Raw genomic sequence first — 23,712 nt, forward strand, 5'->3', positions numbered from 1 at the left:
CCTCCTAAAAAGCTTTTAATTTCCCAACTTTAAATACCTTAATGTTTTAGGGAATCCAATTAAAAATTCAAAGTTAGGGATATGAAGTTATAGATAGGAATTTGGCATTATGGTTAATCTGTCTCAGGAAAAATCAGATTTTTTTAAAATCCTTTTTTATAGTATTCTTAATGAAATATTTATCTGCCATATCTTATCTCTTGAAATCTCACTGAATATTGTGAACTACTTTTTAGCTTGCATTTTTTTCCTAATGTGAATATATTTAACTTAGTACCTAAGTTCAAGAGTCTCATATCAGAAAACTTAATCACTACATATTCTCATTATTTGAATTAATAGGAAAGAAATGTTAGAGCTTAGTGTTGTACTTTGTAACCATTTAGAAGTAGTGGGTAACAGTGTTTATCATTGACTGGGCACTATAGTAGCTGTATGTGTACTAACTCACTCAGTAAGCCTTAGAGATCCCCCAGGAGGGTAGACTATTACTTCCTAGTTTTCATATTGAAAAACAAATAATTGAGGTAATTTATTTCCAAAGTGTACTTGCAATGTTGACACTTTGAGTGTTTAAGTCCATCTTTCATGGTTGTAAACAATATGAGGACTACTTTTCTGTACTTTATAGCAGCTGCAAAAATACTTGGTTCATAAATTGCCCCATGAAGATTGTATGAACCATACATGTTTATTTATATACTTTTTCAGAAGAATACTAATGTACAGGACAAACAATCACATCAGACAGAACACAGTAAAAATACAGACTACTGACTTAAAACTTGAACTTTATGCTGGGTATGATGTCATGTGCCTTTAATCTCACCGTGCAGGAGGCAGAGGCAGGCAAATCTCTGCATTCAAGGCCAGTTTGGTCTACATAGTGAGTTTACTTGTCTAAATAAAAACAAGAACAAACAAGTAAGTTTGGGACCAATGAGCTGGCTCACCAAGGAAAGGCCCTTCACATTCAAACCTGATGCCATGCATTCAGTCCTCTGAACCCACATGAAGGTTTAAGAAGAGAGCTGTTTCCACAGGTTGTCTCTGGCCTCTGGACATGTGCATGGCATTGCACACCCCTCACCCCGTACACATCCCAATGAAAGAAATAGTGAGCCGGGTATTGTGACGCATACCAAGAGCCCCAGCACCGGAGGACTGGAGGTCATCAAGGCACTGAGTTTTGAGTGATAGTTTTTTAAAATGTTGGTCTTAAAAGCATTTCTTGGCTTGATGTAAATAAGTAAAAATCTTTATATATGTTAAGCCAGATATTAACATTTTAGTATAAATACAGTATTTTTGATAGCTATAAAATAGATTTTTCATAACTTCCTAAATATGTATTTCCTCTCCTTGGAAATGTAACCATTTTAAAAACTTGGATTTCATTATATGTGCCCTTAACCAATGAGCCATCTCTTCAGCTCATGCATGTCCTTTTTTAACATGACAGTGGAGATATAGCTGTTCTTAGCTACATAGGATTCTACTATATATTAGATAGATATACCTAATCTCATTTTAGCAGAGTCTTAGGGTTTCAGTTCCATTAATAAAGATGGACTAGTATTTTATTTTAAGAATTATTTTATTTGGGTTTTTTTGGGGGGGTTGTTTTGGTTTGGGTTTTTTTTTTTTGTTTTGTTTTTGAGACAGGTTCTTATTATATAGCCCTGGCTGGACTGAAATTCACTATATAGACTAGGCTGGCCTCAAACTCATAGATATCCTCTTGCCTCTGCATCCCAAGTGCTGGTATTAAAAAGGCATTGGCCACCATGCCTAGGGACTAGTATGTTAACTGAATTGTATATTAGTTTTTCAATACTGTATCATCCTAACTTTTAAATGAAAACAGCTTTCTTTAGCTCATAGTTTTTGAGGCTGAGTGTTAGTTTCCAGGTAGAGATGGAGTCCATCATCCCTTTCTGGAGCATCATCCTCTCAGCTCATTTGACTAGTCCACATCCACAGTGTCCACCTAAAAACAAGCACACAAGTCCTAGAGACAGCTGTCTAAACCTCAGTAACCAGACCAACACTGGCTCCTTGAGGTAAACAAAACTACTGGTCCTGTCGTACTAATTACATTTGTGTTCATACTGCAGATCCACTCTGTATGGTGTAGGAACTATCCAACTTAAGAACCTACACTAGTACTTTATGTTGATTTTAAAGTTGCGTATTTTCCGGTCTGTAACACCAAGGCAGTAACTTATTACTGTTCTTAACAGATCCCGAGCTTTTTCACTGATGCAGAAAGAAGATCCGTGATGGCCGCAGCCCAGGTTGCAGGCCTAAACTGTCTGAGGCTGATGAATGAAACCACTGCAGGTTGGTGATGGTCACTTGAAAAAAAGTTAATCAGTTTTCTCTCCAGCTCTTTAAAACTCTGGTATTGTTTATAATTTGTTGCTTTGGAATACAGACTTTTGGAAGAGGTTGAATTCATATTTGAACTTAAAGAATGGTTACTGCTACAACTCTTTACAGATGAGTCAGGAAAATAAAACCCTAAACAATTTGTGAAAAGTTAATGTAGGTTGAATCTGTATTTTACCATCCTGTATATTAGATTACAATATAAAAACAACTTTTCTTTGTCTTGTTTTCTAATGACAGCTATACAAAAATTAACCTAATATTTATTCTCACACAGTTGCACTGGCATATGGAATTTATAAACAAGATCTCCCCTCATTAGATGAGAAACCAAGGAATGTTGTGTTTATCGACATGGGACATTCTGCCTATCAGGTCTCTGTTTGTGCTTTTAACAAAGGAAAACTTAAAGTAAGTGACTCAGTTACTTTCTGTATATAACTTTGATGAGTAAGAGCTTGCAGTATGTAAGGATCTTAACAAGTGGGCCAGAAATCTTATTCTGCCTCTTGAAAACATAACCATCAAAGGCAGGGCTGAAGAGATGGCTCAGCAATTAAGAGCACTTGCTGTTCTTGCAGAGGACCCAGGTTCAGTTTCTAGCACCCATAGGTGGTCCACAACCACTGAAAACTCCGGTACCAATGGATCTGTGGCCCTCTTCTAACTTCCAAGTAACACTAGGCATGCACATGGTCCCATGCATACATGCAGAAAACATTCATGCACAAAATAAATCTAAACATTCATTATATATGCACACACACACACACACACACACACACACACACACACACACACACACAATCAACAAAAAAGGCCCTCAACAAGATCCTTCCTTTTCCTTGACCTCAGGTTCCCTTTACTGATGATAACCTCCTCGATGCTGCATTGTTTTTCCCCTAAGTGAACCCTAGAGCTAGAGTATGAATAGAGGGAGTTACAGGATCATAGGTGACTCAGTGGCAACCGCACCATTTCAAAGCCCACGGCAGTGGAATGACTCACAGAAGCTACATCCTGGGGAACTTGCTGGGAGAGATGTAGGCTGCTCAGCCTGTGGGAGTGTCTTCTGGGATTTCTGTAGCTAGGACATGCTTGGAATGTGTGGTGGCATCTGTTAGTTTGTATGTGTTATATATCTTTGTTGTTTCTATGACTTATCATCTATCAGTGTGCATAACTTTATGTTTTATACTTCATGGTACTATAAACAAAAATCTTTATCAGAAAACAAAGGGAACTGGCATGTTGAAATTCAGGTTTAAGTTGGCTTACTTCTTGGCCTCTAGTTGTAAATTTTAACTTAGTAACAGACGTGGAGCTTTCCCTTTTTTCCAGCTAACTTTTAAGTGTCGTCATCTATACTTTCTTTCATCTGGGAGTCTTGTTGAAGTCTGATAAACGATGTGGCCCAGTTTTCAGTTGAATACAGTTTTTCATTTCATAATGGACAACACTGGACTCTCTGGATATTCTGTATCCATATAGTCTACTCGAATCTATTGGAAAAATAACACCAGTTATCCTTGCATTCTAGTGTGGTGTCCCATCTTAGAAGAAGCTGTTGAGGAGCCATGCCTGTAGAGGAGTAACTCCCTAATCATAGGGTTAAGGAATCACTTCTCAGGGAGAGAGGCTAGATATGCTGGAGTTATCCATCGTCGGTAACTACACACAGTGGCCAACTGGTAAACTGGTGGGAAGCTAGTTATTTTACTCTCTTGTGTGTTATTTTGTTTTAAATTGTTGTAAAAATAGGTAGGTTGTTTTTTTGTTTTGTTTTGTTTTTTTGTTTTGTTTTGTTTTTTTAATGATCATTACCAAAAGGCTTAAACACCAACCTAGAAATTGACTGATTACATACAATACCGTAGATCCACTCTTTCCTTGAAGGCTGTGCTCTTGTCTGTACTATTAGAACTGCTATTTGTTCTTAAACTTTATTTGGGGTTCAATATGAGCGAACAAATGAATTTAGTTAGTGAAATTTTAATTGTCAGTCAGTTATTTCAGAATTAGAATTGTCCTTCTAGTTTTGCCATAGAGTTGTGTGACTATAGCGCAGATAACGAGTAGGGGACTAATTGAGTCAGGTACAAGGGATAATTTAATTCAGCATTTGGCACCCAGTGATTTGACAGGTTCTTTTGGTTACTTTACTTTTACAATTTTAGAGGGTTTTTGTTTGTATTGGTTTGGTTGGGTTTTGATTTTGGTTTGGTATGGTTTGGATTTTGTTCATAGTGATTTGAATGCAACTGGTTCCCATAGGCCCATGGTCTCCAGTTGGTGGAACTACTTAGGAAGGATAAGGAGGTGTGGCTTTGTTGGAGGAGGTATATCACTGAGAGTGAGCTTTTGAGGTTTCAAAAGCCTATGGTATTCCCAGTTCCCCCCCCCCCGCCTCTTTTCCCTCCCTTGTGTTTGCTTGTGAATCAGAATCTTAAGTTGTCAGCTATGTCTGCTACTCCCAAGGTGTTATAGGTTCTAACACTCTCTGCCCCAAATTAAATGTTTTGTAAGATACCTTGGTCGTAGTGTTTTGTCATAGCAATAGAAAAATAAATAAGACAAGTTGGTGCCAGGAATAAATGTGACAAACCTGATCATGCTGGTTTTGGAGGAATGTAGACTTAGGGACTTAGGGCTAGAAATGCAGTTGAATGCTTCCAAGCATAGGAGCTTGGAATACAGTTGTGCTGAGAGTTTTGTAAACTATGGAGGTCAAGCTCAAGAAGTTCTCGAAGACAGTTTTAGCAAGTGGGCTAGAGACTATTCATAAAGATATTTTGGCAAATAATATAAATGTAGCTGCTTTTTGTCCTTGTCCTAAGAATCTGCTGGAAGCTAAATTGGAGAGGTTCAGACTGATTTAATTGACAGTGATATCAAAACACCCTAATGTTGACTCTGTGCTTGGTTATTAGTACTCTTACGCATGTCTACAATGAAAAAGAGCAATTGGGGTAAAGAAAGACAAAATGTAAGTTTGAGGGGAAGAGAGTAACAGGAAATTTTACCATTAGAGCCATGGGTTGTGCTGAATAAGATAAAATGATCAAGGAGAGGTCTGAGCAGAAATGGAATAAAGGGAGTTGTACCCTCAGGGCAAGATTCTACCCATCTAATCCAACAGATTGTGAAAGGAAAGAGCCAAAGGAATTTTCTCTGCTTAAAAAGCACCTGCTAAGAAAAACTTAATAAAATTTAATTCAAGGAGAGAGCAGGGCCATGCTCCTTCCAAAGCAGGGTGCTAAATTCATTAGCTGTGGTTCTGACTTTAGAGTCATGATTTTTATTTTACATAAGTTACATTTATTTATTTATTTTATAAGTTACATTTGAGAGATTGCCTTGAGTCTCAGAAGAGACTTTGGACTTTTAAACTATGTGAAAAACAGTAGAGACTTCTGATGTTAGACTAAATGCATTTTGCATTATGATATGGCCACAAGCCTATAGGGCCCAGGGTATGGAATGTGGTGGTTTGAATGAGACTAACCCCTATAGACTCCTGTATTTAAGTATTTGGTCCTCAGTTGGTAGAACTGTTTAGGAAGGATTAAGAGGTGTGGCCTTGCTGAAAGATGTGTGTTATTGTTAGCTTTCACTGCTTTGTGATTGTCTCAAGATAAAAGCCCTCAGCTTCTGCTATAGCACTGCACCTGCCTGCCTGCCTGCCTGCCTGCTTCCGTATTTCCTGCCATGAGGGTCATGGACTTACCCTCTGAAAAACTGTAAGCTCCAAATTAAAGTCTTAGAAGGTGCCTTGAGAGTGGTGTTTTGTCATGGTAGTAGGAAAGTAAGACACTGTATTTCAGAAAATTTAATTTCTTTCATTTAAACAGGTATTGGCTACTACCTTTGACCCATATTTGGGTGGCAGGAACTTTGATGAGGCTTTAGTAGACTACTTCTGTGATGAATTCAAGGCTAAATATAAGATAAACGTCAAGGAGAACTCTCGGGCCTTGTTGCGGCTGTATCAAGAATGTGAGAAATTGAAGAAACTGATGAGTGCAAATGCATCAGATCTTCCCCTTAATATCGAGTGTTTCATGAATGACCTTGATGTTTCTAGTAAGATGAACAGGTACCATGTTCTTTCATTTGGAAGACTGCTTGCTGATTTTCTGTTTGGGTCATGTTCAGGGTTTTTGTTTTTGTTTTCAAGTTCTGGTTGTTTTAGACAGTATGGTCAACTTTTCTTCTCCAATATAATGATTTTTATTTCATTTTTTTAATAGGGCTCAATTTGAACAACTGTGTGCTTCCCTTTTAGCCAGGGTTGAACCACCTTTAAAAGCAGTAATGGACCAAGCTAGTAAGTAGAACTGACTACCACCTTTAAAAGTTTTATATTTTTCATTTTGAAAAGAAATTACAACTCATTCATTCATAGAACAGGACAATGGAAGTAGAGCTTTCTGAGCATTTTCTTTCCTTGTTGTATTGTTTATGTCATAAACCTGTCAACTGTATTTTGGGGTATTTTTTGCAATTACATAAGATTTTAGTAGGAGATTAAATTAGAAATGACATAGTTGCTATCTTGAAGATAGCTTTAACAACAGCTTTAATAAAGTCATAATGTAAAAGTTAGAAAGGTGACAACCTCTGGAGAGGATCAGAGCTCATGAGGAATGTGCTCTGTCCCTGTTGTCACTGCTCTCTAGAGCGCAATTTGCCTTCTCCATAATTACTGTTCTCTTTTTTTATCTTCTTTTGAGCACATAAAAAAAAATTACATATATATCAAGTTGATTGTAATGACTAGTGTGTACAAATTTTTGAAGACTTCTTTGTATCACTGAAAAACATTTTAATTCCAGACTTACAACGTGAAGACATAAACAGCATAGAAATTGTAGGAGGGGCCACTCGGATTCCTGCAGTCAAGGAGCAGGTCACTAGGTTCTTTCTGAAAGACATCAGTACCACCCTAAATGCTGATGAAGCCGTCGCCAGAGGATGTGCATTGCAGGTTAGGGCTGCTTAATATGTAGTTTGAACAGTGTCTGTGACAGGTCTAAAGAGGCCTTTTATCTACTCCAGGCACCCCATCAATAGGCTGAAAGTAAATTGAAGTTAATTCCTGCTATGTCTTGCCTGTCTGTCTGTATCTTTCTCTCTCCTTCCCTTCCTTTCCCCATCACACAAGACTGTGTGTGTGTGTATGTTTGTGTGTGTGTGTACCTGCCTATGCCTTCAAAGTGCTAGGATTAAAGGCATGCCCCACAATGCCTGGTTCTGCTTGTATTTTTAAATTGTCATATGATAATGTGTTTATGCACTGAAAACTGAATTCTTGAGATTATGTCCATTAATTATTACTGGTAATTTTAAAGCTGTTCTTAGATTAGGTTTTGTAAAAGTCACATAAAAATACCTAGGCCCTTTTAAAGTTTCATTTGTCATTTCCAAAATGTAGCAAAGTTTAAAATCTTAAAAGTTTTTACTATAAAGACATTACTAAGCAATTTAATTATGGTTAACCTAGAAAGTGATTTGTACTTTCTCATTTAAGTGCATTTCTTACTTTCAGTGTGCGATTCTCTCACCAGCATTTAAAGTGCGTGAATTTTCCATAACAGACCTTGTTCCCTACTCAATCACATTAAGATGGAAGACTTCTTTTGAAGAAGGGACTGGGTAGGTTACTTTTTAAATTTTCTTTATATTTTATCATAAATATTTAACTAATCAAATCTGCTTTTTAAATTAGAGTAATTTATGCTTCTTAAAATTCTGTTAAATATGCTAAAATTGTTTTAGAGAAAAGAGTATAAAAAAATAGTACATATCTTACAAACCATAATAAACATATTTGTTAATTCACATTAGCCTCTATTGGGAAAATACATCCATAAAATCAGGCTGTGGGCCAAGCTGTACAGCAGTGGTTCTCAACCTCTGGGTAGAGACCTGTTTGGTGGTCAAATGACCCTTTCATAGGAGTCACCTAAAGAATATCAGAAAACAGATATTTACACTATGATTCATAACAGTAGCAAAATAATTTTATAGTTGGGGGTTACCACAAGAGAAACTGTATTTAAGGATCCCAGAATTAGGAAGGTCCTGACTTCGTTGATGATAAACTGTGATACTGAAGTGTAAGCTGAATAAATCCTTTTTCCATAACTTGCTTTTTGATCATGGTGTTTTATTTCAACAATAGAAACCCTAGCTAAGGTACAATTCTCTATGAATATATTTCAGAACATTTGGATGACTCGTTTAATGTCAGTTTAAGTCAAGAACTCTTCTGTAGAATTCAATTTCAGTTAAATGTATAAGAAAAAAAAAATCAAAATATATGTAGACCTAAACTAAAAAGCATATGTGGCAGTGAACACAGTAAGAATGAAATAAAATGAACACAGTAAGAATAGAGAAAGCATTAGTAGGCTCCTAAAAACTAGGAAGAAAAGTTTTGTCTGCATATTTTAAGTCCTGTGTGACTCAGGTAACAAAATGACATTATATAATAAACAGCCATAAGTAATAGTCATAGACATTCCTTTTAGGTTCTTTACATGATAGAGAACACTGCAAGTTTAAAACTTCCTGTGCTAGAGGGAAGAAAACAGGCATAACCTCAAGTTTTGGAAAATGACTAAAACTTCAGAGACTTTCCCTTTAGGAAGTACACACTGAAGTATTTGCAGTTATAATATACTCTATCACTTTAGATACATATAGAGTATGCACATTAAAATGACAAGACAAATAGGGCAAAGGACAAGCTAGTCTAGGTGACTGATAAAGTCTAGCTGACTGTCTTTATTATCTGTACCCTTCTGTAAATTTAAATTTATTTTCAAATAAAAGTACTTAATGGGGGCTGTATTCCAAGGGCTGTATATGGCAAGTGTTTGGGAATTAATAGGCAGGGCCTTGCCCTTCCTACATATGACCTCATTCCTGGGTAATTTTTTTCTTATTGAACAATGATTGGTTATGTTAGACATTCTAAAAGCTTTAAATTATAAATTTGCTGAAAATAGAAAAAATCCGTAAATGTTTTTCCTTACAATTGTTTTGCAATTGCTGCTCATGAACTAAGGGTGAAGTATATTCTGATATTGGGTTCCTAGGCAACCTGTTTCATAAGTGAGTGTCTTTCTCACTACACTTAGGGAATGTGAAGTCTTCTCTAAGAACCACCCGGCCCCATTCTCAAAGGTCATAACTTTCCACAAGAAGGAACCATTTGAACTAGAAGCATTTTATACTAATTTGCATGAAGTGCCTTATCCAGATCCAAGAATTGGTAAGACAACAACAAAAATCTGAGTGTTTAAAATCATTGAGTAAAGTAAGCAAAAAAATTAATATTTCATTTAAATTAGTCCTGTATTTTAAAGAAATTTGCACTTTTTTTATAACTATGAACATTTCCATGCTTAGTTTATTTCTAGAAAAATAGCATGTTTGAATTGTGTTCATTTGGTTTTTTTAGTGCAGGAAAGTTTTTTATTAATTATTATTGTTTATTACAATTTGTTCACTTTGTATCCAGGCTGTGCCCCCCTCCCTTGTCTCCTCTGAATCCCACCCTCCCTACTCTTCTCCCCCTATGCCCTTCCTCTAGTCCACTGATAGGGGAGGACCTGCTTCCCTTCTATCGGACCCTGGCCTATCAGTTCTCATCAGGACTGCCTACATTGTCTTCCTCTGTGGCCTGGTAAGGCTGCATACATACCCCCTCCCGGGGGGGGGAGATGATCAGAGAGCCAACCACTGAGTTCATGCCAGAGACAGCCCCTGCTCCCCTTACTAGGGAACCCACTTAGAGAGTATGAGTTTATGGGCTACATCTGAGCAGCGGTTTTAGGTCCTCTCCATGCAAGGTCCTTGGTTGGGCTATCAGTCTCTGCAGGATCCTTAGGGCCCAGTTTTTTGGCTCTATTGGTCTCCTCTTGGTGCTCTATCCCCTCCAGGTCTTTCTATCTCCCCCTTCTTTCATAAAATTCTACACATTCTGCCCAAAGTTTGGCTCAGCCTCTGCTTCGACACCTTGATCAGTAGAGTCGTTCAGAGGCCTTCTTTGGTAGGCTCCTTTCCCGTTCCCTGTCTTCTGCTTCCAATGTCTATCACGTTTTTGGGCCCTGTGTTTTTGTTAGTGTACATTCATTGTACAAGATGACAGGATTCAGGCATGTATATACATACAGTGTGCTTTGATCATACTCACCCCATTATCTTCTCATCTTTTCTCTGTACCACTTCTCTTCCTCTTCCCAAACAGTACTGCTTCTGTTTTCATTGACTCTGTATTCTAAGGCCAATTCTAAAATTGGCCTGAAAAATTTGTCAAGATTGTCTAGTAGAAAAACATTTCTCACAGAATATTAGCAGGATGATGTGACTCTGAAACTGTATTGTGGGGAGATGTGAAAGAGCAAATTGGGAACTTGGGCATCTATTTCATCTGTTTATTTTTAAGTGATACAATATAAAACATTGATTTCATAATATTTAAAAGAAATATTTGAAGTTTTTTTCTGTATTATTGACAACAAATGAGAAAACATATGCAGTAAAAGTTATTACAGGTTATGCTAGTTTTTATGGCTGGGCAGATCCACCAGCTAGAGGGCTTCAACAGCAGAAGTTTATTGTCATCATTGTAAGCTAGAGTTCTTACCTGAGCTATAGAAAGTATGTTTACTAGTAGGGCTGTAAAGGAAGGATGTACTCCAGGTCCCTCATCTTGATTTGTAAATGGCCATCTTCATAGTCACGTGTCATTCTCTCATGTATGCATGTAGGACTTTTTCTAAATATCTCCTTTTGATAAGGAAACCAATTGATTTAATAGCCTTAAAAAAATGAAATAAAAAAACACAGAAACCTGCCAGTACTATCACCTTGTGAGGTACTGTGTAAGGCATGATTAGAGTGAATGTTGGGGTACAACCCAAACTTGTTTACTGGCCTGTCTTAATTTTGGCTTGTTTGTCGCTCTTTAGTCGATAATTTGGGTATAGGATAATTTGTATTTAAGTTCAGAATTGTTTTATTTAGAGCATATGACAATGGTGATTTATAAAGATTGTAGCAAGAATGTACATACATACATACATACATACATACATACATACATACATATGTGTTTTTCAAATTCAGAAATTAGGTTTTGACTTCTAATTAGATTTTGTTGTTTTGACTTTTAATTGTAAGTTACTTAAAATCATTTATTGGCTTTTGAATCAAATTGTCCATGGTTTAAAATCTTAGCTCTTGGTCTGGCAAGAGAGCTCAGTAGGATAAAGGCATTTGCCACCAAGCCTGATGAGCTGAGTTCAATCTCCCAGATGACAGCTGCCTTAGTAGAAAAAGACAAATAACTCCTGAAAGTTATCCTGTGACCTCCACATTTGCATGGTGGCATGTATGTGTGTGCATATGCATGATAAATACATAAATAATAGCAAAATCACACTTTTCCTAGCAAATTACTTAATATGTGAGTCTTCATACCAGCTTTGTAAATGCTATAATCTGAGCAAAGCATTTGTCTGAGAAAAACAATGTCCAGAAGTTAATCATACTTTTACACATGTCTTAAAGGTGGTGATTAAATTATTAAAACCTTTAATGAGTTTGATCTGAGGTTTATACACTAATCAAATATTTTTTTTCCTTAAGGGAACTTCACTATTCAGAATGTTTTCCCACAGTCTGACGGTGATAGTTCTAAGGTAAAAGTAAAAGTTCGTATTAACATCCATGGGATCTTCAGTGTGGCGAGTGCATCCGTGATAGAGAAGCAGAATCTGGAAGGTGATCACAATGATGCTTCTATGGAAACAGAAGCTTCTTCTAAGAATGAAAGCAAAGAGGAAGCGGTAGGTAGAAACCATGTCTCAGATTCCTCTCCTCAGGGATCTTGACAGCACATCAGTAATGAGTACCTTACTCCCCAAGGTTAGCCTTGGGGTTTCTTCTGTAGGACCTCATCTTAATAACCATGGTAAGGAAGACTTTTAGTTTAAAAATAGTTTGCACTTTCTATTTTGTCGTGCATTCCTCGGGGGCCAAGGCATCTTTATTAGCTTACACAGAACATGTGAGTTTGAAATCCATTGCTAAATTCTTTAAAAATAGGCATTTTGTAGCTGGATAAAAACTAGTTAGAGTAACTTTTGAACTAAACACACATTTTTTTTGTTGTTCTTTTTAGACAGGATCTCACTATGTAGACCAGGTGGCCTCCGATTCATAGATATCTACCTGCTTCTGCCTCCTGGCATTTTGGGATTAAAAGCATGCTTGTTAAATAGTTTCTTAAATTTTTTAGGGTTATAAGTATGCTTGGCGGTTGAACAAAGGGATACACTGTATGTCCAGTGATGTTCAAAGGCAGAGGTTCTGTTTTATGAAAGGCTTATGAGGCACTGACTTTATACACTGTGGAGGAAGGAGTGCTAGGGAACTGTTGAAGCAGGGTCTCATTTCTGGTCTTTCTGCTTCCACCTCTAGGAAGCTGGGGTTACAGGTGTGCATCTTTACCTTTGTTGCCAGCTCAGGGGGGCCTTGATTCTATTGACTTGCAGAAAATGTTTACCTTTTTATGTGTACAATTTGTATGTTATTGTCAATTCCATTTGTAAAGTATTTTTTGTTTGATTTTTTTTCCTTGTTTTGTTTTTTTCTGGAGACAGGGTTTCATTGTATACCCCTGGCTGTCCTAGAACCCATACTCTGTTGACTAGGCCTTGAACTCACAGAGATCTGCCTGCCTCTCTGTCTTTGTGAGCATGCACACACACATCCCCAACACACACACAAGCCCGCACCAACATGCATACACATGCACACAGAAGGGGATATGGTTATAATCCTGGCACTCAAGAAGAAGAATTTTACAGAAAGTTTGAAGTCAGCCTTGTCTACAGAGAAAGAGCTTCACTTAAAGTTTTAAAAAGTGGGATAGGCTGTGAGTCTCAGCCTCTACTTTGATACGCTGCTGGGTGGAGTCTTTGAGAGACTCTCTGTGGTAGGCTCTTGTCCTATTTCTTGTTTTCTATTTCTTCCAATGTCTATCCCGTTTGCCTTTCTGAATGAGGATTCATCATCTTACCCTGGGTTGTCCTCCTTGCTTAGCTTCTTTAGGTGTACAGATTTTGGTATGTTTATCCTATTTATATATCTAATATCCACTTATAAGTGAGTATATACTGTGTGTGTTTTTCTGCTTCTGGGATACCTCACTCGGGATGATCTTTTCTAGTCCCTACCATTTGCCTACAGATTTTATGATCTCCTTGTTTTTAATTGCTGCGTAGTATTCCATTGTGTAAATGTACCACAATTTCTGTATCTATTCCTTAGTTGAGGGACATCTGGGTTGTTTCCAGATTCAGGCTATTAGGAATAAAGCTGCTATATGCTGAGACTCATAGCCAAACTTTGGCAGAGTGCAGGGAATCTTACAAAAGAAGGGAGAGATAGAAAGACCTGGAGGGGACAGGAGCCCACAAGAAGAAAACAGAACCAAAAAATCTGGGCAAAGGGATCTTTTCTGAGACTGATACTCCAACCAAGGACCATGCATGAAGATAACCTGGAACCCCTGCATAGATGTAGCCCATAGCAGCTTAGTCTCCAAGTGGGTTTCCTATTGATATTTGTCCTATTTGGGAATTGGGTCTATTGATATTGAGAGATGTTAATGGCTAATAATTATTAATTCCTATTTTGGGGGTGGGGGAGATGGTGTGTAATTATTTCCTGTGTTTTCATGAGTGTAACCTCCTTGGGTTGGATTTTTATTTTATTTTATTTTATTTTTACTTCTAGTCCCTTCTGTAGTGCTATATTTGTGGCTAGATATTATTTAATATTCTTTCTTTGTTCTATACATTTGCTGTTTTAATTAATATGTGGCAGATGGACTTTTTCTGGTCTTATCTATTTGGTGTTCTGTATGCTTATAAAGCATCTCTTTCTTTAGGTTAGGAAAATTTTCTTCTGTGATGTTGTTGAACATATTTTCTGGGCCTTTGAGCTGGGAATAATCTGTTTGTTGCTGCTGTTGTTTTATTTGTTAGGTTTGCCCTTTGCCCACTGTCATAGACTTCCTGGATGTTTTGCATAAGTAACTTTTTAGATTTAATATTTTCTTAGACCAATGTATCAATTTCTGTTGTTTCTTCTATGCCTGAGAGTCTCTCTTCCACCTCTTGTGTTCTGTTGGTTAGGCTTGTGTTTGTAGTTCCTATTTACTTTTTTTTTCCTCCTATTTTCCATCTCCAGGATTTCCTCAGTTTTCTTAATTCTTTTTATTTCTATTTTCAGGTCTTGAATGGTTTTATTTATTTCCTTTACCTTCTTGTTTGTGTTTTCCTGGATTTCTTTAAGCAGTATATTAATTTCCTTTTTAAGGGCCTCTATCTTCATAAGCTTGGCTTTAAGATCATTTTCTTGTGCTTCAGCTGTGTTAGGATAACCAGGGCTTGCTGCAATAGGCTAGCTGGGCTCTGGTGGGTGCCATATTGCCCTGGCTGTTGTGTTCTTAAGGTAGCCGCTAGTCATCTGTATTATTACTGAATTAAGGAAAAGGAAGTATCAGATTGTTCACAAAAATTTAAATAAGTTAATAATGGTAGTAAAAAGTTCTTTTAACAAGTGTAAAAGAAAAAAACCTGATACAGTATTGTGACTGTTTACTTGAAAGGAATTTTTAATTTTGTTTACTTATTTAGTTTTACAGGGGATAAATCCCAAGACATTGAAAGATAAACCCCTGAGCAATCACTGTACCATACTCTACCTCTGAGTTATATCCTCAGTAGCATTTACATTATTTCTTATTATGTAGCATTTAAGATCTATATAATGTTCTCTGTGACCACAATTCAAACACATATTTACTTTTTGTCATGTGTGAGAAGCTGTAGAGTTGTATAGGAAGAACTGGGATATATAGCATAACTGATCTTGAAGAATAGGGCTGTAGTTCAGAGGTATAGCTCTTGTCTAGCATTCACAAAGCCCCGGTTTAAACTCCAAGGAGTGGGAAAATATAATTATGCCTGTTCTTCTCTTCGGCAAAACTGTGCTTTTATTTGTTCCAAAGCTTTCTAGTAAGTACAGATTTCTCAAGTCCAGGTATAGCAAAAATTATAATGATTCTTATATGCTAAGCTTCTTTTTTCAAGAAGATGTTAGTAAATGGGATTAGAAAGAGTACAAAAATGTGTCTGTTGTTTAAGATTTTTTTGCCAAGTGAACAGCCCATTTGAGAGCTTATGAGTTTATGTTCCAATGCTTCAGAGACATCTAAGTTTTGATTAATTTCAGTATTTTAGTACATTTGAAAATATGTAACAGAAAGAAGGCATGAACATGAAGTTCAAAGGGTGGGGAGCAGATGAGGGAGGAGAAACTGACCAAAATGTAATGTATGAAAAAATGATTTCAATAAATTAAAAAATATGTAAATGAATTTTGTAATTGAGTCTCATCTTTTTCATTGTTTTTTTTTTTTTCCATCTAAGGTCTTCATAACATTTTCATGTCAAGTCTGAGTATTCTCCCTTTTTAACACTTAATTTTGTAAATCCTGATCTACGAGTTTGAGAGTAGTTCTCTATATTTTCTGCAAATTTTTGTTCAAAATAGGTGAATTAGAAGGTCTGTTTGCATAGCTTCGAACTGATTCATTTATACTGTAATCTGTTTATTGCTACTGTCATTGGAAAAGTGAGCTGCTTTAGTGTGTGCACACATCTCAACATGGGGAATAGGGCTGTGCTTCTTACCAGAAAAGGAAAGTGTACCACCCATTAATACATTTTCTTGCCAGGACAAAATGCAGATTGACCAAGAAGAAGGAGGGCACCAAAAATCTCATGCTGAGCACACCCCAGAGGAGGAGATTGACCCAAACACTGGGGCCAAAACAAAGGTTTGCTTTCCTAATTGTGTGCTCGTGTATTTGGGACTTCATTAGGATTGGATTTCCTGTTTTCCTGTAGCTATTTTAGGCCAGGTCTCCTTATATGTGATGCAGGCCTGTCTCACACTTGTGGTGCTCCCTCCTCAGCCTCGCAAGTAGGTGGGTCACAAACCTGCACGAACTGCTGTATCTGGCTTGAGGTATAATGGATGGATAGATTAGCTAATCTGTCTACTGATGCTGCTTGCTTTTCAATAAACTGTGTAATTTAAACTCAGTGCTATGGATAAGTATAGAAAGCTTACAACCAAAATACCTACATTTTAGAGTTTTACAAGCTTTTAAGAGAACAAGGCGTAACATTATAAGTAAAATTACCTTTTGACGGGGAAAAAGATGTTTTGGTAACATTTCTTTTCACTAGAAATTACAGTCTCAGAGAAATGGAGAAACAGAGACATTCCAACTGAAGACAATTTAAGTGTAATGCTTTGCATGGCATTTTTGTCACATCATATTTTCTTTTTAAAAATAAATCTTTGGGGAGTAGGCTAGGCTGGAATTTTTTGTTTACACCAGGCAAGCTGACCTTAAACTCACAGAGATCTGCTTGTCTGTGCTTCCAGAGTGTTGGAATTAATATCATGTGTAACCGTACCCAACTAAAAATATTTTACTATCTGAAGCAACCCTTGCAGCAGGGAGATTATGAGCTGGTAGGCTTACATCTTATCACCTTCCAGATCTGTTGTCATGAGAGCATCAGATCCCACTGACTTCCTAGGCCCCTCTACCTTCCTTCAAGTCTCTGAATAAGATAAATCTCGGGCTGGGGAGATAGTTCATTCGTAAGTGTAGTTCCAGCTCCAGTCATGACAGTAGCATCATGACTTTTCTACCCTGTACAAAAGTCCATCTGTACTGCCGAGCTGTATAATTATTTTCCTTAGAAATTTTAAATTTTAGATCATAAAAATATTTAAAACCTTTTAAGATGTGTTAGTATCTGATTATGGCCTAATACTGCATTGTATCAATGCATCTCACATTCTAATTTATCCGTTCATTAGTAACATTTACAGTGTAGTTTTTCTATCAAGAAAGTTACTTTTGACAAATTTTCTGTATGTATGTTTTTATTTTCTTGGACACATACTTAGGAAAGGAATTGATAGTCATAATATTTAAGAGTTTAACATTTTGAATAATCTCAGCTAGCTGTGTGTGTGCTTGTGTGGTTATATATGTATGTATGTATGTGTGTGTATGTATGTGTGCATGTGTGAGTATTTGTGTATGTATGAGTGTGTGCATGTGTATATGTACATATATGCCACACAACTCTTATGTGGAGATCAAAGTACAACTTCCATTAACCATCTCAATGGCTCAACTATTTTAAAAACTGTCAACAATCACTATAGTTTATAATCTCATCAACAGTTTAAGAAGGGTTCCAGTTTCTCCATACCCTTACTTATATTTGTTTTCCTTTGTCAAGAATAATAACCATAGTATTGTATGTGAAATGGTAGTTGATTATAGCTTTGGATTTTTAACTCCATAATTAGAAATGTAGAAAGGATTTAGCATTAAGCAGAATACAGAAGGCTATTAGAATTGGTTTTTGTTTGGTTTTTTTGTGTTTTGTTTTTGTGTGTGTGTAAGCATGGGGGGGTTGATGCTGGAAATTGAACCCATAGTTTGTGCATGCTAGACAAGCACTTTACTACTGAGCTTTGTTTCCAGCCCATACAGTCTCATTTTTAAGTACAGTGTAATAGACAGTCATAGATTGGCTTGGCTACGCTTTTTGTTTCACCTCTAAAATTTGTGTTTGTTAGTTTTAGAATTTTTCACTTTTGATTTCAATTTATTTTCCAGTCACCTCCTTCAGACAAGCAAGACCGCATAAATCAAGCTATTAAAAAAGGGAAAGTCAAGAGTATTGATCTACCTATCCAGAGTAGCCTGTACAGACAACTGACCCAAGATCTTCTCAATAGCTACATTGAAAATGAGGTATATAAGTTAGATTTGCTATTAAATAGTTGTTGATGCACTGTGATATTGTATAGAAGCCAGAGGTGGTCTATGAAATCTAGGTGATCTGGTTTACAATTATTAAGAATTATAAACAGACCATCTATCTGCTTTTGATAAAACAGTAAGCTGTATTAATACCATATGTAATACTTTTCATCTTAGTTATATGAAGTACAGTGTCCACTTTAGAGAAAACCTTCCTGAGGCAGATTCTTACAACTTTTATTTTTTGTTGTTGTTTTTGTTTGTTTGTTTTCTGTTTTGTTTTTGTTTTGTTTTTTAATCAGGGCTTATGTAGCCATGGCTGGCCTCAAACTCATTATGTAATTGAAGATAACCTTGAACTCTTGATCTTCCTGCCTCTAGGTGCTAGGATTGTGAACATGTGCCACCACCCCTGGCTCCTGGCCCCTGTCTTTTATTGTCTTTAACCATGATAAATAGGAACAGTCCCTTTTTGTTCTCTTGTTTTGGCTTGATTTAGACGATGCTTTGTGTTTTGTTTGGGGAGTTGTTGAGGGTAGGGTCCTCCTACATAGCCCAGGTTGGCTTGAATCTCCAGATCTTCCTTTGCTGTCTGAGTTCTGGGTCACAGACATGTAACATGTCCCCTGCCCTAGCAAGCCCCTGTTTAAGTGTGTGATACTTAAAGACTGTTCAGAGTATTGATTAATGATGTTTTAAACTCTGTTGTCATTGTTAACATTTTCTTACATACTCTTGCCTATTTTCATGTTTAGTTCCAGACTGTTGACAAGGAAGTAAGTTCATTCTTTAGTAGCAACTGTATAAAATTATTGTATTTACCCTTTAAATTTGTATTGAAATGGTGGTTCCTAATTTCTACAAGCATTAGGTCAGTGTTTGAAGGATGTTGCGTTCAACTCGTTACTGCCCATCATTAGACAAAGAGATTTTGGTTGTAAAAGGCTTGCTAAGTGCTAGTGCATCACGTCTGTTTAGTAACAAGGTTCTATTCATGCACAATAATTCCTAAAGCTCTCATATAATACTCGGAATTTATATATTTGGAGCCTATTTTTTCCGAAGAATGAATTGTAGGAAACCATAGTTATATGCAAAATGAGGCTTTTTAATTATGAAAAATTAATTTTTGAATGTCTTTTAAAAATTTTTTTCTGTATTATTGTTACAATTTATTCACTTTATATCCTAGCTGTAGCCCCTCCCTCATCTCCTTCCCATCTCAACCTCCCTCCCTCTTCCCCCACTGTGTTCCTCTCCTAGTCCACTGATAGGGGAACTGTCTGTTTTTAAATTCATGCTACTGTATCAAAGCTTATAAGGGGTCCTTACGTTTATAAAACCAGGTGCGTTTAAGTGAAATTTTTGTTCAAGAATTGTAATTGCATTCTTTTCTTGATTTTGATCATAACAGTTCTTTCTAACATCTTTGAAGTCCTCAAACATGATGTGTAGGTCCTGTTAAGGGTTATAGCTTATAAATAGAAAACTGAAGCCTGCATATACTATGATACCCCAAGTCAGATAATCACCTTCGTATTTGGACTCAGGTGATCAGTCCTCAAAGCTTATCATCACAACCACTGTTACTATAACCCTGACCAAGCATAGTGGATCAGGTGTGGAGGAAGATACTATATGTGAGTTACAGCTATGTAATACGGAATTAGAGTCATTTTAGGGTAATAAAATTGAGAGTAGGTGACTCTTCTGCTGTCTCCCAACTAGTAAATGAGGATGCTGGAGTTTGAACATGTATAGATGCATTCAAAAGCTGTTGCTGGTGTGTAAGTCACATACCATATAATTCATTCACTCAAAGCATACACGTCAGTAATTTGGGAATATATTATTACTTTAAAAATACATGTAGTATAAAATTTGACCTCTTAAAACCATTGTCAAGTATATATTTTCAAGTTAGTCATATTTATTATATTTTGCATTATACAGCCATCACCACTATTTCCAAAGCTTATGACAATTCCAAATGGAAATACTTTATCATGGAATACAAGCTCACCATTCCTTCCTTCTCCCAGTTCTCATTGAATACTCATCTATTTTCTGTTTCTTAAGAATCTACCTCAGCCAGGTGTGGTGGTGCACGTCTGTGATCCCAGTACTCTGGGAGGCAGAGGCAGGCGGATTGCTGTGGCCAGCCTGGTCTACAGAGCAAGTCTAGGACAGCCAAGGCTACACAGAGAAACCCTGTCCCGAAAAACAAGAAGAACAAAAGGAATTTGCCTCGTTGAGACAACTCACAAAAACTGAATCAGACAATACTTGTCCTTTGTGCCTGGGTTGTTTTACTCAGCATAATCGTAGACCTTCCTTTCTAAGCCTATAGTTCTGTTGTATTTGTACACATATCATTTGTCCACCCATCAGTTAATGGATGCTTCAGTTTTTACTTCTGGTGATAATAATGCCTCAGGAAACACTAGCATGCAGATATCTGTTGAGTGTCTGCTTTTTATTAATTTAGGTATATACTCAGGAGTAGAATTGTCTAGATTTGAAGGAAATTATAATTCTGCATTTACATTTGTTTAATATTTTTTCATCTATTACTTAAGACAAAGTCTCAGTATATAGCTCTTGCTGGCCTCAAACTCACTGCCTGCCTCTTCCTCCCCAGTGCTGGGTTTAAAAGAATGTGCTACTATGCCCAGTTTATATTTATTTATTTTTGAAGAATCTCCACACTATTCCTGTGATTCATTTCTGTGGGATGTTTAATTCTCAGCAGTGTACCAGGGTTTGGTTTTTGTACAATATCAAAGATTCTGTTCTGTTCTTGTTTTTGTTTTTAAACATGCTCCTCTTAGAAGGTGGGAAGTGTTATCATGGATTTAACTAGTAGTTCTTTAATATTTATTTTTATGACAATCTGAAACTTTTTGAATAGGGGAAGATGATAATGCAGGATAAATTAGAGAAAGAAAGAAATGATGCTAAAAATGCTGTTGAAGAATACGTGTATGATTTCAGAGACAAATTGGGCACTGTCTATGAAAAGTTCATCACTCCAGAAGTAAGTCTGAAGTTGTAAAAACTATTTTATTGTTTGAGAATCCTAGTGTGAACTGTGTTAAAAGGTATATTAAATTTGTTACTGTCAATTTTTTAACCTATTTGGGAATGGTTCATAGTTATTTTTCAAGTTGCAGAAAGATAATGAAAACATGTTTAAGGTCAGAATAATCTGGCATTGAATTAAAAACCATCTCTTAATGACTTATTTCTAAGAAATGCACTTGTAATTAGTGTCTCTTAAATGTATAACTAGGACATGAATAAACTGTCTGTAATGCTAGAAGACACAGAAAATTGGCTCTATGAAGAAGGAGAGGATCAACCTAAACAAGTTTATGTGGATAAGCTTCAGGAGCTAAAGGTTAGTAGATTGCTTTAAGTAGCAATTGAATATTAAACTTATGAAACATTTAAGTTTTGTAAAGATATAATGCAAAAGCATTGGTATTTAGTTTGGTTCATTTTGCTGGGCATCCTGGTACATGCCTTTAATCTCAGCTCTGGGGAGGCAGAAACAGCTTGATTTCTGTGAGTTTGAGGCCAGTATGGTCTACATAGTGAGTTCTAAGACAGCTAGGGCTACACAGAGAGACCCCCGTCTCAAAAGTAAATAAAATTTGAAACCAAGTTTTAAGTTTTGGAATTCTGTGTGTAGTAGGATATTTCTTATCTCTTCCAAAAGACTGTGAAGTTTTTTAGCACCTTGCTTTGAAAGGATTGACAATTTGGGATGGGTTTTGGGGTTTGAAAAGAGTCAAAAGGTAATTATGACTGGATTTTTTTGTTTTTTAGATAAAATGAGGGATAAAGTAGGATAAGAGGCACTGTAATACATTTGTTTGTGGGAAAATAGAAAAGACATTTTTATCTTTGCCTGTTTATATTTATATTCTATTAAAACTCTACTCATTCTTTTAAAATGTTTCTTATGTTAATAGAAATATGGCCATCCTATTCAAATGAAATACGTAGAGCATGAAGAGAGACCAAAAGCTTTAAATGACCTGGGGAAAAAGATTCAGCTTGTCCTGAAAGTGATAGAAGCACACAGAAGCAAGGTACTTGGGGTCATGATAGCAGCTGATGATGATGTCTGGTGACTTAACTGCAACAAGCATACCAAACATACAGCTTTTTAGGGAAAAATTACCAGTAGAGCTTCCAGGACATTTAAAAATCTGAGGCTCTTTCACCTTCTAGAATTTTCTGAAGTCATGCCTTAAGCTTAATCCAGTGTCCAGATTTGTTGTTTTCAGTTTTGTTTCTTACATGACCAAAAAGTCTTCCTTGACTCTAAACTGCTAGCGTGTATTTTGCTCCTTGCCTGACTTGTTGTTGATCTTCCATTTATCATTCTTCTATAATCTCTCTTCATTCTTCCTACACACCCAAACCTCTCTCAACTCTCCAGTGGTCTGAAGCTTCAGGTAGGGCAATATACGCCAATGTGTCCTTTTGGATAGAACAGTAAGTGACCAATCAAGCATCTGAACATGGCCTAGCAGACTTTTTAAGAGATTACTGGTTCTTTCCTGTGTCCACATCTTCATTGCTACTGTTCCAGAAAACTCAGGAGAAACAAAGACATCTTGTTGTATTTGTCCATTAGGGTCAGGTTTACTGGTCCTACTAATACCTTACATACTCAGTTATTGCCCAGATTTGATCATTGATGTTAACACTGCATCCATATACAAGAAAGAGCAGCACCAGAATCATTCAGGCATGGCATCATCCCCAATGATTCCCCAAGTACTTAGTAAATCTTAATCAGTGTGGGTGGGTTGTCATACGCTGTTCTCACCAGGGTATTTAGTACCTAGGAACTATGAATACTAGTCTCAGTTCACTTATTAAAAAATCCTATGCTTAAGCAGCTTATTGGATTACACAGATATTAAATGATAGGAGTCAGGAGTTAAACCAAAATAGCTGGCATCAGTGTGTACACTGTTTTCCAGTATACAACTTAATTCTTTTAGAAGTAGTATTTCTATGTCTGGTAAAGGAAAATTTGTGATTTAGCTAGCTCAGCCTGCCTGTGCACTCATAAGCAGATTGTATGGGTTACGGAAAAGAAAGAAGGCGGCAGACCAAATGCCAAGTATATTTCAAATCTAGTATAGATACTGGCTTGATTAGTACTCCTCTGACTTTACTGGTCTTTTTGGGTTTGTGGGTGTAAGGTGTCATCTAAAGCCAACCAATATTTTATTTGATCAGGTATGTGAGTTTTAATTATGTGCCAGGATGTTTTATGGGTCCTGAACTCTAGCAAATGGAAATACTGGGGCCTATTTGTTCTCATATGTTTCAGTTGGAAAATAAGATGCTGG

General features: G+C 36.6%; 1 protein-coding gene across 1 annotated transcript in view; it reads left to right on the forward strand.

Annotated features, from left to right (window-relative positions):
- The window catches only part of Hspa4l (heat shock protein family A (Hsp70) member 4 like), a 42,697-nt gene that overhangs the window by 11,438 nt on the left and 7,547 nt on the right, over positions 1-23,712 (forward strand). The window contains exons 5-17 of the mRNA XM_055625908.1: positions 2,244-2,343; positions 2,669-2,802; positions 6,243-6,487; positions 6,642-6,718; positions 7,227-7,378; positions 7,940-8,046; positions 9,537-9,670; positions 12,052-12,251; positions 16,214-16,315; positions 18,191-18,328; positions 21,249-21,374; positions 21,630-21,737; positions 22,315-22,434. Of these exons, the coding sequence (XP_055481883.1) occupies positions 2,244-2,343; positions 2,669-2,802; positions 6,243-6,487; positions 6,642-6,718; positions 7,227-7,378; positions 7,940-8,046; positions 9,537-9,670; positions 12,052-12,251; positions 16,214-16,315; positions 18,191-18,328; positions 21,249-21,374; positions 21,630-21,737; positions 22,315-22,434 (1,743 nt within the window). The remainder of the gene's footprint in view (positions 1-2,243; positions 2,344-2,668; positions 2,803-6,242; positions 6,488-6,641; positions 6,719-7,226; positions 7,379-7,939; positions 8,047-9,536; positions 9,671-12,051; positions 12,252-16,213; positions 16,316-18,190; positions 18,329-21,248; positions 21,375-21,629; positions 21,738-22,314; positions 22,435-23,712) is intronic.

This window comes from Psammomys obesus, unplaced genomic scaffold, assembly GCF_907164565.1.
Source record: "Psammomys obesus unplaced genomic scaffold, mPsaObe1.curated_primary_1811, whole genome shotgun sequence".
NCBI lineage: Eukaryota > Metazoa > Chordata > Mammalia > Rodentia > Muridae > Psammomys > Psammomys obesus.